At 43.1% G+C, this 17982-nt stretch overlaps 1 protein-coding gene across 10 annotated transcripts in view; it reads left to right on the top strand.

Annotated features, from left to right (window-relative positions):
* The window catches only part of ST7 (suppression of tumorigenicity 7), a 250044-nt gene extending 232062 nt beyond the window's left edge, over positions 1-17982 (top strand). For 5 of the 10 annotated variants that reach the window (XM_037023506.2, XM_037023508.2, XM_073238553.1 and 2 more), the window contains 3 exons: positions 7401-7493; positions 10101-10240; positions 17610-17982. In XM_037023506.2, the coding sequence (XP_036879401.1) occupies positions 7401-7493; positions 10101-10240; positions 17610-17705 (329 nt within the window). In that variant the 3' untranslated portion in view covers positions 17706-17982. The other 5 variants (XM_037023507.2, XM_037023509.2, XR_012132173.1 and 2 more) reach the window with 4 other exon arrangements.

Below are 17982 nucleotides of genomic sequence, written 5' to 3'. Positions count from 1 at the left end.
ATAGAAAGGATCAAAAGGAGAGGGCGCAAGAAGTGATAGAGACAGGGTGTGAGGAATAGCTTAACCATGAAAAAAATCCCACAAGGAATAACTGGAAGTTCTGTTTGGAAATTAACCATATAATCAGATACCAGGGGGGAGATGCTCTGGGTCAACTGGGAAGGACAGTGGGACTATGAGAACTGGAAAGTAACACACCAGGCAGGGTGGTAATGTTGGGGGATGGTAACCACCTCAGATGGGCAGAACACTTTGTTAGAATAAAAGGAGGTGGAGTGTTAGATGTAGAACAGTATGGCAAGATAGTCAGTGACCTACAGGAAGGGAAATTCTGCCTTTGATCCTTACAGATAAATAGGAGCCACTCCACGGAAATTACACTGCTGTTTGAATTTCACAAAGAGAGCCATACCTTCCAATCTTAGAAGTGAGACCCGTGAGAGCACCCACCAGGTATTAAATGCTCTGGAGGGTATGAAGAGCCTTATTGAAGAGTGTTTGCATGACTAGGAAGTTTACAGAGGGTTTGCATTTCCATCATTTCATGTACTCCTGACAATGTTCTGAGCTGGGCAGGACTGAGGTGGTCACACCAAATGTTCAAGAGAGGAGCAAATGCAGAGATGAGGGTCTTGTTGGAACTTCCTGGAGCCACTGTTGAGAGAGCCCGGGTATAAACCCAAGTTCACTTTTTCTTCACTGCTCTTTCCTCAGCATCTGTCCTGAAACCCACCCGCCGGGGGTGGGGCAACAGGGTTCAACATCATCAGTGCTTCACAGTTTTCAAAAGCTTCGTAAGTTAACTAAACACCACTGTAGGTAGTCAAGCCAGAGTTCTCATCCAAGTCCAGCTATTGAGGCTTTACCTGAATAGACTAAGGATAAGCAGGTCAGTCATCTCTGAAACATTTGCTTGGAAGCCCTCAATTTACATTACTACTTACAGGCTAAGGTATACTTACTCCCTTTCTAGTGTTTAGAAAGCTAACCATTCTGTATACAATTATATTTTCATTGTTGAATACTGATTTAAACATTTTAAATATAGAACGAGCCCAATTTTATAAAAAATAAATAGATTCTGTTTATAAACAAGGGAAAGAGACTGGAATAAATACATCTTTAGGTGAATCTTAAGTGATTTTTGTCTTAATTTATTTTTTCAAATTTTCTACAAAACATACATATTTTATACAAACAAATATGTATGTGAATAAATGTGCATGTGTATATATGTGAGGTACACACATTTAGAAGAATAAGCTTTCATTACAAACAGTTTTGGTCCTTTTTAAAAACAAAGCTTTAAATGTGTAATGCAATTTATAAGAAAGAATTACCACTCCAACTTCAGACAATTGTCTACGATCTTTTGATATCACTTCTAGATCTGTGTCCATTTTCAGTTTAAATGGAGGCATCAGAGCTCTGGATTTTAAATCAGAGGACTTGGATTAGAACTCTGCCTTGGCTGCCTGCAGTGGTATTTATTTAATTTATCCAGATTTTGAAAACTGTGAAGCACTGATGATGTTGAACCCTGTTGCCCCACCCCCAGCTGGTGTGTGTCAGGGCAGCTGCAGTACCCGAACCCTTCCCTCACCCCTCCACAGCCTGTGCCTGAGCACAGGAGGCTGCACTTCCTGAAGGGCACCACTTGGTGGCGCCTTTTGACATCTCCAGCCTCCTAGTTTAGATTTTACTCCTATAAGTCAGTTTTTTCATTAAATTTAAGACCACTGACCAACTCCCGTCTAACTTGCCCATTTCATTAGAAAGAGAATTTAGGGAGGAAGTTAACACTACCTATTTTTACCAGGTTTCATGTTAAAAAGGACTATTCTTTAGTCAACTGATCTTTTAAAGATTAAAAAAAAATATTCTATCAGAAGTTTTGGTTCGGGGTGGGGAGGGAGGTATATTTTGCTTTGCTTTGTAATGAGTTTATTATGTTATTGTATTACTCATTCTGTAGAGTTGTGAGTTTCCCACCATCAGGCTGAAATAACTCACATTTTTGATAAAACCCCAAAGTCCAGCTGATGCATGGCAGAGATTGTTTGGGTTTGAAACATATGGTGGTTTAAACAAAAAAAACTGAGTTCTCAACCACAAATACATCAGCATTTCAAAGGTTTATAAAAAGTTTGATTCATCACTGTCCCAGCCCTTGAAATTACACAATATGTTCCTCAAAGTCAAGATAATCAAGAAAGAGGAAAAGTTTTAATTTACAAGATTTAGAAATATGTTTCTTAGTTCATTACACAGCTGCCACCTTATCTGAATTATACTTATTTTAAACACTGTGGGTTCTGGTTATCCTCATATACACACACACCACCATAAGTATGAATTGAATATAAAAAAAACTTATATGAATAAGAGATGTGGTTTGAACTGGGTCTTATTTACATCAGCATTGCACCTTATGGGGTCCTATTTTAAATGGCACATCTTCTGTTTCACCTATATTAAATACTGATGTGCCCATATCTCCCTCCCACCTTGATCTCTTCAAGGTTCTGTTTTGGCTCTATTTATTTTATTTTATAAAGCAGGGTAGTCTGCTGACTACATCTGTGAACTTTAACATTTAATTTTCTAGTTCTGTGTCTTAGAAGACTAGTATGCCATGGGGTAAATCACTTAGCCTTTCTTTGCTTCCATTTTTTCCACTTGACCAAGTAAGACTCTTTATTTTCTTTTTGAAGATTTTTTCCAAAAAATTCACTAAATAATGTATAAGATTTGAAGGTGGTGTTTTTAGGGGGACTAATGCAGAGTATTTCCTTTGAGAGGAGAAAATGGCCTATTGTTGAAGCATAGGAATAGATTATGATTCTAATTTATTCTCTTTGAAACTGATGGTAAATGCTACTTGCTGTAAGATGTGTCCTTAGAGCATTTCCTCTAACCAAACCTTTCTCCCAAAAGGCTGGCACCTTTTGGACTGCTAAAAAAGATTCCCCCAGCTCTCACCCCAGAGATCTAAGGCTAAATTTTATCATTTGGAAGAAAGCAATGATCAGCTAATATCCCTGGTCATACCTAGCTTACACTAATAGCCAGTCTCTAGATAACTGTATGACACTTCCCCACCTACTGCCCAGTAGAACCAGTTTGCTCCTTCATCCAGTCTTGTTGACTGACCATAATTTAGGTCTAGCTGAGTTTTTAAAGGGAAAAGTCTGTCTCTGTCTGATTATGCATTAAGTTAGTCACTCCTAGATATAATGAACATGTATGAAGTTCCTCCTTTGTTCTAGACATTGTACTGGACATAGCGAGGTGAGTAAGACTTTGAAATGCTTTGAGAGAAACATTAATAAGGGTGTGTGTATCCACATAGCATACATACATATATATATATATATAACATATACACATACAGAGATACATCTATAATAAATAGTGTAGTGCCAAGCAGAACTATCAGTGAAGCACAGTGTGAGAGTGTTGAGGGTCACCAACAAGTTAGTGAATTCGATATAAAGCTCTAGAATTTTTCTTCGGTATTGGAATAGAACATTATTTGATTAACCAAGAGAAAATGATTTTTGTCAAAGCCAGATAACTAGATAGTGAAAGAATGTGGATCAGAACCTAGGCTTTGACTTTTGAATTGTCTTTATTGTTGTGCCCAAATTCCTCACAAAAGACAGGTAGTCCTTACGGCTGGTTACCTACACTGCAGTCAAAAGTGAGAACATAAAATTTGTGTTTTGGTGATGTTTCTGTTCTATCGTTTGCACTTTAGATTGTTTATAAGCAAGCATCATTTTTACTTATATGCTTAAAGTATGACCTGGTGGAGAAAGTAGGAACTTTGGGTTTAGTAGAAAGGAATATAAAGAGAAAACTTTCATTGAGCGGTCAGGCCCTGTGTTTAGACACTTCAGAATTGACTGTCACACTCAGTCCCTTTAATAGCCTGCTGAGGTCCATGGTGTTCTCATTTCTGCAGATGAAGAGACTGGCTGCAGACTGGTGACCCACCCTAAGGTGTGCAGTGGTTTGCCTGGCCAGACTGACTCATCCTGTGCTGTCACCTCACTGCTCCTCCGTCAGCTGTGTATTGCATAGGTGCTATCCCAGGGGGAGCTTCCACATTATGTCCATGATCATTGGGTCATCTGTTTCCTGCCCTAGGCAGTGAGCTCCTTTAGTGTAGGGACAGGGTTTGCTTGGCTCACCTTTCAGTCCCTGGTGCATGAGGAAGGCACTCACATTTGGATGCCGTAAAACCAGAATTCAAACTCAGTTCTCTCTATTACAGATAATCTGTATGTATAAAGTTCTCTGAGATCCTCTTTGAAAAGGCAACATAGACAAATAAAACATAGAACATTACCTTCTGTCCTTATCTATATAGTAGGTAGGATGAGAGGTCATTAGAAATCACTGGAAAAATTGGGTATCAGTTTGTTTGGCTGTCCATTATTTAGTCTTACTGGTTCTTTCTCCAGTATTGGAAGAGAATCTCTGATGGGCATGGTGCTAGTAGGCTTGGAGCCTGGAAGACTTATCTGGTCAGGGATGGAAGGCTGTGTGTAATAGCTCAGGCTTTATTGTGGAGGGCTTGATGTGTTCATTAACTAATTCCCTTCCACAACGGCACAACAGAAATCAAGGTGGGGAAGGGACAGCAAGCCAAGGAAAGACCAGAAATACCCTTTGGGTACCATGTATTAACTCTGGCCTGGCTATTTTGTTTTGTTTTATTTTTAACCAAATGTATATTTTTAATTCCTCTAAAGTGTATGTTTTTTCAGGCAAATATTTTTGGATGGTTTGTAGTCACTCATAAAATAGATCAAATTTGTAAAAGAGACCAGATGATCTTTTATCCATTCTTATTTGCACTGCCAAATCAGTGTGTTACTACTTATACTTGCAGCATTTCTGGACATTCAGCTAAAGTCCCAAGGTCCTGATGGAGCACATAATGTCTTTGCAGTGAAAGGGACCAGGAGGTGGGAGGTAAAGCTGGCCAAGCTTATGCAGTGCCTCTTCCCTCTCTGCAGCCCTCCACTGCTTATCTCACACTTCTCTGGACCCTGCACAGCAGGGTGGGTAAAGGATAGAATTGCAAATAGAAATTGTATTTGCTTTTGTTTAGTGAAGCCAGAAGTATTATTATTTTATGAAGTCAATGTAAATGACAGCTGACATGAGAGAGATTCAAGAGCATCATAAACATCTTTAGAGCCATGGGAGGGGCAGGAGGACAATGCAGAAAGTGTGTGTGTGTTTTAAATTGTATATGATCAGTGTCTCCACCTTCTCCAAAAAGATCAGAGTGATTTAAAAGTAGAAAAAGACTAACTTAATGCACAAAATTCCGTATGCATGCCAAACACTGGATTAAAAAACACTTGACGTCTGACTGGAAAGACACCATACAACTATTTGATTTCTATGGTTGAACTCTCAAGATCTTGCACTCCTACATATTTCGTTTAAAAATTGCACCCTGAAGTACAAAATGACTTCAATTTTAAATAAAACCCAGCATTCAAACTTATTGCCACTTTGAAAACTGAGTTTATTTATAGCATATGAACCTGAACAGATTCTTAATTACAGCAGCCCTGTTGCACATGGAGAATCTGGATTAAAACACAACAAAACAAAACTACCACGTAGGTTTTTCCACATTTTTGGGATGCTTTCATAACAGCCATCATTTATGGGAAATGGTATTAAAGCCTGCCATATTGCAGTTTAAGTTTAAATACACTGCTTCCCAGAAGAGATTTTAGTATATCTTATAAAGTCACTGAAAGGGCTTTCTTGGTTTTCTCTTTTTTTTTTCTTGTTTTCCAAGCCTATTTCTATTGAGAGAGATGCTGGTTCCTCCCAGGGATCTTTGTGTGTTAATAGCCCACGCAGGGAGCACCTCTCCTGTTCTGTGTAGCTGGCAAAAGTCATCTTTGTTTGCATGAAAGAAAAGTCTGATTGAACTAGGGTGAGCCTTTCATTTTAAGAAAAGTTAAAGGCTGGGGTGTTTCTAATGTTTTAATCTCTGTTTAAGAGGTTTCTGTTACAAGAGGAAAATTGATAACATTTTTACCTCAGCAAACTGCCAGCAAACTGGCTGTGCTCTAATCCCACGTTTATAGTGATTTATATTCTCCATGCAATGTGCTGTAACCTCAGAGTGATACCACTGTGGCGTAGATTGACTGCATTTCAAATGCTGGAATCACATACATACTGTTTTTACTTTTAAATAATATTCAGACACCAGAATAAATACCATATGTGCACTGATGCTGGTTACAATGGAACCTTGTCATTTCTTGTGAGGGAGAACATTCTTTGTTTCTGATTCTTGTTTGAAATAAGTATGTAGAAGATAAATATGTACACTGACAGCATTTTGAAAAGGCTTAGGTAATTATACAGCTGAGGACATAGCCACAATTCCTTGAAATGTGGCATTTAAGACTAACAAGATTGCTGTTGTGTCACCACCCTACTTTGACACACCTGAGGCCAAGGATTATTATCTAACATTCCCATGTGGGATGTAGTTTTTATATTTTATATCTATAGCATGCTGTACTTAAGGACATCTTTTGAAGAAAAATTACCTGCGTGAGCAATGCTTATAGGAACAGTGTGACTAACACACTGAAGACATGGCAGCAGGGAGAGAAACACACATGACAATGGGAAGGGATGGATTGATTGGAAAGCCATAATTCAGTGTGAGACTTGATGATACCTGATGCCACAAAAGCAGAATTTAGGTGGCCTGACATCATCAAAGTACAGATAATCAGTCCTCCAGATCCATTTTCTTTCCCCATGATATTAAAGTTTCATAAAGTTTAGAAATACCTCCCAAGTCATGCAGTTTTAGGTTTTTGTTTTTATCCATTTTCGTTGGAATTCTAATCCACCTAGATATATTTTTTAAATAGACATGGTTGAATGCCTTTCATATTTGTACATCAGTGACAGGCTTCAACAAGTCAATCCACATTTGCTTCTTGAGGAAGCATTTCAATCCAGGTTTGCATTATTACCATCAGTTGAGCTACATTGAATTAGTGCTTATGACATTTTAACAATATTTTGTAGATGAGGAAACCCTGGGCATTGGAATTGATGGCTTCCCTACTCCTACTCGTCTGCACCCCAATCCCCACCCAGTTTTGTGAGGTTTGCCCAGAATATATAGCGTGAGATTAATGTGTGAGTCATACATCATAATGCATCTCTGACAGTTGATCTGGCACAGGATTCAGAGTTTGGGTAAGTCTTGCGTCCTTTCTGGGAGTTATTTGTAGAAGTGTTCACCCTTATAAAAATGCTCAAAAGTCCATTTTGGAAGTTGAGAATTTAGGAGACGAATACTGAATCTCTAACATATTGTCTCTCCTTTTCAGCTTTCCGGATGATCCCTTATCCCTTGGAAAAGGGGCATCTTTTTTATCCTTATCCAATCTGTACAGAAACAGCAGATCGAGAGCTGCTGCCTTGTAAGTCTCTCCTCTCCATTCTTCTGTGCAGCCAGTGAGGGTGGTGTGCCCAGGGGACATGGGAAGAGGTGGGAATGATGCATGTTTATAAGGTTCCATGTCTTTTATTGCTCTTCTCCCAAACCAAGTCATAGCATATGCATCGGAGTGAGTTATGTGAGGGGGTCTGGCTGCCTGCTCCTCCTGCTCTCTGGACATTCATCAAAGGGAAGGACCCCCAGAGGGCTGAGATTTAGATGAAGAGGCATCACGTACTGCTTGGCCTGAGCATAGAGCCCCCTTTTTGGGGCTGACATCTCTGGGCTAGTCCGCTGTGCATGGTGCGGCCGGAGCCCCCCAGCTGGTTAGATGCCATCCACACAGACCAGGGTGCAAGGAGGGAGCACTGAGCTCAGAGGGAGCTGCACATGAGTCACGGCTGGGAGGGCAGCACCCGGCCACCAGCACCACGGCCAGAGGCGGAGTCATGGGCAGGGCAGGCGTGCAGGGGGGGCAGCGCTCTTGGCCCGAGGGACTGCCCGTGAGCACCTCATGGACCACGTGTAGTGAGTTGGCACAGCGTGTGCAGACCACACGTGCAGCCTCAGCACTGTGTACAGTACCGAGGGAGGAACCCTGCCCTCGCGTACCTTACAGGCTGGCAGTCCAATGGCCTTGCCACATGTGGAAAGTATGACTTCATTTACTGTAATACAACATTGTTTTGACCATTCCTGCTAAGTAGTTATTATCAAATCATACTGTGCACAAGGATTATGTCCGGGCTCTTCATGTGGCGCTGACTTAGGATGTATTATCTCCCTCAGATAATAAGCTCCAAATTTTGGCTATTCTCCTTCCTAACCTCTCTTGCCACCCCCATCCCTTTACCAGCCCAGTTATACCTTATCTCAAAGCTGTAACATATTTAAATACTTTGCCCACAGGAACAGTGGAGCTTGGAGTCCTGGGTGCACAGTAAATTGTCCAGTGCCAGCATTACTGAGCTGGTCATGAATCCCCAGTGTGGTGAGGTCTGGGTGCAAGCGAACTGCTGTGTCGGATCAAAGTAGCAGGAGGGGGGACCCTCGTTTCCTTGCTGCCCAGACCCAGCGTGAGATCTGTTACTTCAGGACATCTCAGTGATGTGTTGTTCCTCTCTGTCTGAGTTTTATTGTGAAAGAGGGTCTGGTACCTCACATCATAGTAGATATGATTTCAGAAATCCCTGTTATGGGCTCATAGTTTAACCTTTTGAGTCCCTCTTCAGGGAGAATGGTAAAGTCTCTGATGTCTAGTAAGAAGGGCAGTTTTCTGAAAAATGCACTGTTTTTGAAATGTTTTAATTGAGTCCAATTAAGTTTCCATGGGGATAGATTTACCATTAGAATAAGATTACAATTCTTAAAAGAAACATTATAGGAATAATCTTTATAAGCCAAAAAAAAAAAAATGAGGGCTCATGCTTACTTATTTGAGGGCAGGCTCCAAGTCTGATTTTTCCCTAAAAATCTTTTGGGGGTTGTGTGCCGCCAGTAAGATGATGAGGACACAGATGGTGGGTTGCTGCAGTGCTGCCCCGATTGTGTGCTTGTCCTTCCCTGCCCACCCCCTACTCAGCCCCCCAGAGTGGGTGTCTACCGAGGGCTCCATGTCACAAGGGCTGGAGGGCCAGAGAGGGCCATTAGGTCTTGGATTCCCTGAAGAAAACAGAGGATTTCTGGCCCCTTGCAGTGTCACAGCTCCTGTCCCCCAGGGCCTAGCAGTTGGTGCTTGTCTCTGGGATGCCAGCCCCTACATCTCAGGAGCGCCCCACTCCACCCTGCCTGGGTCACAGGCAGCCACATAAAAGCAGAAAGCAGAGGAGTCCACTCTCTCAGTTTTCATGCCACAGCATTTTGGTTTCCCCAAACCCAATGTTTAGAATTCAAAAGTTATGAAAAGTGCTCTAAAAGTACCACTTACTAATTTTTTCGGTGGTTGTTAGAAGTACGTTTAGCATCAGGCATCTCCTCCAGATGTGGCAGATGTCCCTCGCGCCCTGTTGCCCAGCCTCCACAGGGTGCCCAGGCCAGCACGTGAGGTCCTTGCTGAGCGTGTCTCTGCGAAGGTGCATCCCCCCCATCGACATGCTGTGGGGTGCCAGGAAAAAATACAACATAGACTAATATCACTTCATTATAATGATTTAAAATTATAGGAAGGGGAAAATCTAGAGAGAGGGTTTTGTTTTTTGTTTCCAGTATGCTTGATTCTGGATTTTCTGGGTTTTGTACATTGAACATGTATTTTATAATTTGGATTAAGTTTGTCTTATTTGTGTTAGCTCTTGAGAAAAGAGCACTATGTATTGGCATGGATGGTATCACTGTCCCTGCCCGTGAATGTGTGACATCGTCAAATCAGTTCTGTCGTGCCCCCAGGTAGAGCGTGGAAGGGCGAGCGTGGACTTGGGAGAAACAGGCAGCCAGAGGCCAGCTCACGTGTCCGCTGTGGCTCGTCTCAGAGCCCCGCCCTTCCACTTCCAAAAGGCTTCAGCCAGAGCTCCAAAGAGCCAGTCCCATGTACAGAAATTCCCCGAGAATGCATTCTCCTCTGGCCCTAATATTTCCCCTTTGATCTCCACAGCTTTCCATGAAGTCTCAGTTTACCCAAAGAAGGAGCTCCCCTTCTTTATCCTCTTCACTGCTGGGCTGTGTTCCTTCACAGCCATGCTGGCCCTGCTGACACATCAGTTCCCGGAACTCATGGGGGTCTTTGCAAAAGCTGTGAGTATTTGCCCAGAGGGAGGCCTCAGGGAAGAGGCCAGGGAAGCTCAGAGAAATAGGGCGTGTCAGGAGAAATGAATATTCCTGTTCTGATCCTGTGCTGTGTCATTTTCGTCATCAGTGGAATCAAAAGGTTGAAGGTCAAGTGAGGAAGTGTAGGTTGTTAATGCATGGCCTTGCCTCCTTTCAAAAAAATCTGTTTCCAAAAAAAGCACAAGGTCTAAGAGGGTTAAGTAAATAATTAAGGGAATCCTAGCAAATGAAAAGTGTGTGGGAAATCATTCCATTCTGTATAAATTGAATGACATTATTGCTGATCTTTAGCTGTTGTGGGTCTTTCTCTAAAGAAGGATGACATTTACATTTTCCAGATGATTAAAAAAAAAAAAGGTAATGACTACAAACCTTTGGCTTGTGTGGGGAATTAATTGAGAGGCGGTGAAGTGCTTATAGCATTAAGAAGTATTCAGATAGGACAATTAGCAATAGGGAAATACACTAAGTCTTGAAGGAGGGTTGTGGAGAGGAGCTTTCATAAGAAAAACCATCTGCATTGACAACCAAGAGCCATTGTTTCCTTGTTGAAAACTGACCATTTCAACCTGCACATACAGTGAGGATAAGTTGACTGATTTTGCCACAGATGAGTTTCAAACAGAAGGAATAAGGAAAAGAGTATCAATTGTTTCCTAGAAATCCATTCTGATTTCAAGGCGAGTGGAACCAGAAAAGATCTTTTCTAACTTGGCTGGGTTGATTTAATCCCTTTCCCGATGATTGATATTTTCTGCTGGGCAGAGTTCAGGGACTGGAGTTGCAGGAGTATTTTCATGCGTGTTGAAGATGAACTGAAAATCCCACCGGCACCTCAATCTCAGCATTTCCAACACTGAACTCATCACCCTCCCTCCCCTGCCACCACAACCGCCCCTCCTCTTGTACTGCTGACCTCTGCCAGGGGCGCTGCCACCCACCCCGTTCCTCAGGCCAGAACCGTGGCAGCCCACCCAGGCTCTTCCTCTCTCACTCCCCATGTGCCGTCTGTCCTGGCTTCCACAGTCTGTTGGGTCTAACTTCCTAAGCCTAGACATTCAGTAAATGTAATTCTCCGCTTGGTCCCCACAGCCACTGCTTTACAGTTACTAGGGCTTTGTTATTTCTTGCCTGAACCCCTGCAAGAGTCATAACTGATCTCCTTGCTTCTAGTCTTAGCCTCTGCCCATCTTCCTTTCATACCGACACAAGAATAATCTTTCTAAATTGCAAGTCTGAGCATGATACTTTTCTGCTTGAGTTTTTCCAATGGTATCCCACCAATTTCAGGATAAAGTTCCAGCTCTCAGCATGGCATGCAGGGCCCTTGAAGATCTGGCCTTGCTTGCCTCCTCAGCCTTATGCATCCCAACTCTTGCACAGATGCTGCTCTCGGGCCACAGTGCCTTACTTACCCTCCCAGATGTGCACTTAAGTGCCTTTGAACGTGCTGCTTGCCACATGGAATCCCCTTCCCCATCACCACCCCACATGTCCCCTCTACTGACTCCTCTTTGTACTTTTATACTCAGCTTTCTTTCTAGGTTTCTCCTAAACTGAGTTAGATGTTTCTCTCTATGATCCTATAGTATTCAATGAATACCTATATTATCACATTTATTGTATTGTATTGTAATTATTGAAAACCTGTCTGTCCTTTTAGAATGTGAGCTCCTTGGGAGCAGGGCTATATCTTCCTCATCTCTGTATCCCCAAAGCTTTGCACAGTGCCTTACACATAGTAGGTTTTCAATAAATGATTATTAAATAAATAAGTTGTAGTGGTTTCTGCAGAAAGAATCAATGTAAAAATCAGATAGAGATTAACATTACTTCTCATCTTCTATAATTATAATCATAGCCTCTTAGAGTTGAAAGGGACCTTAAATAAATTGCCTTCAACTGTACCGTGGTGGAGGTCATCTAGACTTGTCTTGAATACTTTTCAGTGATGGGGAACTCACTTACTTACCATTGAAGCCCCTTTCTCTTCTTTATACTGATAAAATCTGCCTTCTTTTAATTTCCAGTTGTTGTTCTTATTCTCCCCTCCAAAACTGCACTGAACAAGTCTACTTCCTCTTGCAAATTCTTGAGACAGCTGATATGGACTACCTTCTTTTTTCTCCAGGCAGGATTCTTAAATTTCCTGAAGTCCTTTGAATATGACGTGCTTTCTAAACCCAGTAATATCCAAGCTACCTCCTCGGATGCTCCCTAGTTTATGGGCATATGTTACCCATTATTGTCTTCTCCTCCCAAGCCAACCTCTGAGTAAAAATAGTTGCCAAAATTCTGATTCGATTAGAGTGTAACCTAGTAATGTTTTTTAAAAAAGAATGTATTTACAACACTAGACAATTACTGCTCCTCCGCTTATGTTCCTCTCTTCAACATTTTCTAAAGGTGTATTTGTATAAGTATGTCATTGGTCCAGTATTCTTCCTTTAACAAATAGCACTTGCTGGGAGTTTTGGATCAAAACAAATTCTCAGCCTTTAGTGTGCATGAAATTCACCAGAAAGAATCTTGAGTGTTAGCACCAAGGAATCTGTGTTTTTAACAAGGATCCTAGCAGATTCTGAGGATGGGGGTTGAGGACTGAATTTCATCGCACGAACCCTGATCTCAAAGCTGACCCTTTGGCCATGTTCTCAGGTGCTGTGCCGCCAGGGCTGCTGGGTGGAAACCTCCTAGGAGTCAGTGGGTTCTTCCTGACTGCACCTGGAGTCATCTGGCAAGTTTACAGATTACTGATCCCTGTCCCCCCCAGTCCCTGGGGGACTTGGGTACAGCAGGGGCATCTGAATTTTGAGGCCCTACCTCTGTGATTCAGGTGTGCAACTAGGGCTGAGAACCTCCGTATTGAATGCATTAACGGATAGCCTGAAACTGCTGTAACCAGGGAGGGGCCTGGGAGGAATGGAGGGTAGTGATTACATACAACTGGGTGTTCTCTAGGAAAGGCAGTATGACCTCTGGAATATCAGAGAGATGTGCTCATGGCAGATGCTAGACAAGGAACCACTCTCTTCATTTAGTATTTCCAAGGCTTTGGTTTTGAGTCTAGGATCAAGTGGTTCAATAAAATTAAATTTGCCTTTATGGTCCTTATATTTTATGTTCTACCAAGGTGTGGTAGTTTGGCCAGTTGCTCATCGTTTTGAAATGTTGTTTAGATAAATTTGCTTTCAAACCCCTGTCTGGAGGATCACATCTATCTTGCCCTTCATTAAAGTTTAGCAGTTTCCAGAATGTCTGGAGAGACTTAGTGGGGAAGGAAGATGGATAGCCAAAAGGAGACAAGGCCAGCCCCTCCTCCTCCCCATCCTGCCCCAAGGCTTCTCCACATTTCCACCCTGTCACTTCACCAGGCTCCTCATGAAACCTCCGGCAGGTTATCACAGATGCCCTATAGGCTGCCTGCAACCATTTGCAGCTTGTGAAAATGATTTTCTCAGCCCTCGCCTGAGATAAGGTCCCTGGGATAATAACTTTTAGTAGATGCACAGAGATTGCACTGCCACCCCCAGGTTGCGTGCGCTTGGGAACCTCCAGGGTGCTTACATGTCCCTATGCCGGTAAGGAAGCCCCAGAGATGTGTGAGCTGCTGGAAAATGGCAAAATTAGAGGCTTCGCCTGGCTTTCCCCCTAATCTAATCTACCTCAATGACTTAGGACTAACTCTTCCTAGAATGTTTGGTTACCGAGATAAGGTTGCGCATATAAATAAGTTATCGTTCTAAACCCAGCCCTGGCCAAATGTGGGGAGGTCAGCGTTCTGACCCTGTCTGCTTTGAAGGGCCCTGTCTTTACTCCTCTGGCCCCCTCCTTCCCTGAGAACGAGCCCCCTGCCTTCTGACTCTCTTCACTCACAGGCCCTGACCTCTTTGAAGTCTGATACTGATCACAGTGAAATGTCAGTTGTCTGACTGCAGTAGGGCCCCTGGAACTTACTCAGAGAAGCAGAGGCATTTCCAATGCTAACGAAGCTTGTTGGGAGCCATGGCCTTCTTCTAAGTGATGGTGTTTCGGGAGGAGGATCAGGCAATTGAAGTGTCACTCTCTTTTTTTATTAGTTCAGTTGCTTTTTCTCACCACAAGACACTGATTGAATTATGGTGCGTTTTGGACCCTATGGCTCTGCCCTCTGGACAGAAGTTTTGGACACTGAGATAGATGAGCTGCTCCAAGGCTGCCTGGTGTTGCTCATTCAGACTTAACTTCTCAGGCAGTAGATTTCCCAGTCTGTAAGTGAGATGGCTGTTTCTCCACGTGCATTGGTGGGCTCGCTGACCAAAAAATATGGACTCATTTTCAAACATGCCAAGAAATATAAATGAGCATCTTAAGCAAGGCATGTTCCACCACACTGTTTTTTTAAAATAATTTCTGATGGAAGCCACTGAACTTTATCTGGTCACTAAAGGAAAGGTCCTCGTGGCTTCAGACACCTCACTGCAATGTCTGCTGCTTTCCTAACATGAGGGCCGAGGAGGAGGATGTGGGGAAGGGTGCTAAGGAGGAAGGTGGCTGAGAAATAAAGGGTGCACATCTCACCTGGGGTGCTGAGAGAGAATAGGATCTCTAGGACAGGGCTCAAGGGATTTCTTTTCTCAGTTCTCCCAAGCATAGAACACTCTGGGTTGAGAGAGCAGTAATTCATCACAAGCACTGGAGGCACTGGGACGTAAGTCTCTTGGAGAACCTTGCTGAGATGGCCAGGTGTGGCCCCAGGAGCCAGGCCCCCTGTGTTTTCTGTGCAGCGTGGAAAGAGGGGAGACGTGGATCTGAGACCAGCCGCAGCCCGCCACTTGACTTCCCGAGGCCTTGGTTTTGCTCCTTTCACCCAAGTCAGGCCAGTGTCCCAAACACAGCAAAACAAACAGGCCTTTACGCTGAACCAACTCTGTAATGACCTCTCCATTCATTCTGCTCCCGAGCTGAGGCGTCCGTCCTCACGCTTAAGTGTGTGAAATCGCCCGGAGTACAGACTTTCATCTAGGGCAGGGGCTCAGGCTGATATACCCGTAGGTGCTGCCCCTGCTCAGCCACAGCTCTGGCAGGTCTGTATCTGCTTTAGATGAACTCTTTAGGCAATGACAGTGTCACCACGATATCACCTTGTTCACTGAGCCCCATCTCCCAAACCCCTTCTGAATCTCCGGTTTATCCAGACCATGCTAGCACCTAGCCCCTCCTATGGAACCAGGTATCATAGGCAAATGCAATATTTTCTGGAGCCTTGGCAATCTCTGAATTTATATGTATATATAAAAAACACATAAATACATAAATAAAAACATAAATTTAAAAAATCTTTGGATAACCTGGATTTTACAAACCCCTTCACAGGCAGCTTGGGCACTAACAACTCATTCCTGGTCCCAGTCTCTCCCACAATGCCTTCCTGCTGCGTTCAGCTCTGGCTGTAAAGGGCAGGCAGTTCATTCTGCAGGGTGAGCATCTCAGGTCGTTCTGTGCATTCAACAAAGGATAATTTCAGAAGGTTACCAGAAACTGTCATAAATCCACCATCCACTTGAAGAAGGAGCCATCTAGCTTTGCTCAAGTACTGACGTGGATGCCTATTTCTTAACTGCAACTCCAGCCTGGCATTCAAGGCCCTCCCCACAGTTCTTCCAGTCACTTTTTGAATTCTCCTTCTAACTGTTCCCAATATGCTGTACCATTTACTATCTTCTGATCATACCAGTTGCTTTCCCATTTCTGTTCCAGTTATGTTTTGAGCCTGGAGGGCCACCTACTCATGTTTCTTTCCTTACCAACATAACCGCATCTCTATTTTTTGATATCCCAACCATCCATTGAGATCTATTTCAGTTGCCTCATTTTAAGTTTTTCCTGATCCTTTCAACAAAATATATTTTTCTCCCTTTTCTGAACCTCCTGGTGCTTTGCTTGGTCTTCTGTCTTCTATTCTATTGTGATCTCTCTGGCATTACTGCTTTGCTATGTATAGGTCTTATGGCTCCCTACTCTCCCGAGGCTTTGAGCTTCCTGACAGTGGGAGCTTCAGTGTCCTACACTCCCATCTCACTCCGCACTTTTGTGCCTTACTGGGCAACTATGTTTAATTGATGTAAAAGATGTCATATGGAGAAAGATTCCAAATTTATACTATCTTGAGTTTCCTTTACACAAATCTGACACTTGATGGTTCAGCTATGGTGTATTACAGGCCTTCCCAGTTTGTATCCTTCTGGTTCTTAAAAAAGCATGGAAAGATTCTGAGGTCAAGTGAATTTGGGAAACTTGCCTACATATCTCTGCTTGAAGACCCACAAACCATAGACCATAGGACCAGTAGAGGAACTTGTTTTAACTTCATTAAATTCACTATTCTACTTATTTGTTTGACCTTAGAACTGTATTCCCCCACTGCATGTGCACTCATGTCCTACTACATGTTTCTGGGAAACTGTTGGTGGTGTAGACAGTGGTGCACTATCAGCAAGGGGTTAGGACAAAGGGCTGCACAGCACGAGAACCAGGCATTGAACCCTAGCAAGGTAATTCCTCATTCTGAACAGACGGAGCACAAGGAAACAATGCAAATGACTCTCATGCCTTGCTGGGTGAGAGCAGCTCTTCTACCAGATGCTGGAGGGTTTATGGAATGAAGCTGATTCTTCACAAGAACATAGAACAGATCTGAGATTATAATAAATGAGTCTCAGACAAGGCACTTGGCTTAGTTACTGAGCCCTATTCTCTACGTGAAAAGCAGAAAGGAGTTTAGTACCCAAATGAAAGAGATCCCAAAGATCTCCTCAGAGCAGCACTTCTTCAACAAGGATGTGCCGTCCACAGGCTGGCCCATGTGATGCCTTCCCCCGGCTCCCATGATGCCCTCTGCTAAGCAGGTAGTTCGGAAACAAGCCTGGGCTTCAGGGGTTTGGGAGCAATAGGATGTTGAAGCAATTCACACCACAGAACAAACTTGACTTTTTTAAATTGCCTTTTCCACCTAAATTGAGTCCCACACCCAGCTAGGCAAGCAGGTAGTCTTAAGTTTTTTCGCCATTTTTTATCTCTTCTGCCCACTTGCCTCCCATCTGTCAGTCCCTTTTGATGGCAGTGGTCATCCGCGTGGGCAGCTGTCAGGAGAGAAAGGAGCAGTCAGCAGACACGTCTGCTCCTTACCTAGCAGAGCTGGTGATGGGGGCAGGTTTGGTCATTAACCTAGGTTTCCTGCAAACATAAATAGGAAATCATAGCCTTTTGATAATTTCATAATGCTGAGACTTAAGATGCAAGCCTGGGTTGGAGAGGTCTCTCTCCTGACTTCTGTGCCTTTCTGGTGTCTTTGCAGTTCCTCAGCACATTGTTTGCCCCTTTAAACTTTGTCATGGAGAAAGTGGAAAGCATCCTCCCATCCAGTCTGTGGCACCAGCTGACACGGATCTAGGGAAGCCCACCTGTCCTTCCACCCGCCTCCCCCAGCAGGCTGCCACCATCCCTTCATACCAACTCCTCATGGACTGCAAGAAAGCATGACTTTGGAAAAGGGAAGCCATTCCAAGATTTTAAAACCTCCCTGGACTGTCTGTTCCCTATTAAAAGCTGTTTAGTTGTACAAAATTCACTGATGTTCAGTTCTATTATATTTTGCCTTCAAAAAAGAAAAAAATTGTCAAAAATAAACTTTTGTGTATTACAGCAACCAGTTGTGTCGTCCTGTGTCT

Source organism: Manis javanica, chromosome 6, assembly GCF_040802235.1.
Source record: "Manis javanica isolate MJ-LG chromosome 6, MJ_LKY, whole genome shotgun sequence".
Classification (NCBI taxonomy): Eukaryota; Metazoa; Chordata; class Mammalia; order Pholidota; family Manidae; genus Manis; species Manis javanica.
The sequence above is the reverse complement of the archived record's forward strand: the minus strand, read 5'-3'. Positions and strand labels throughout refer to the sequence as shown.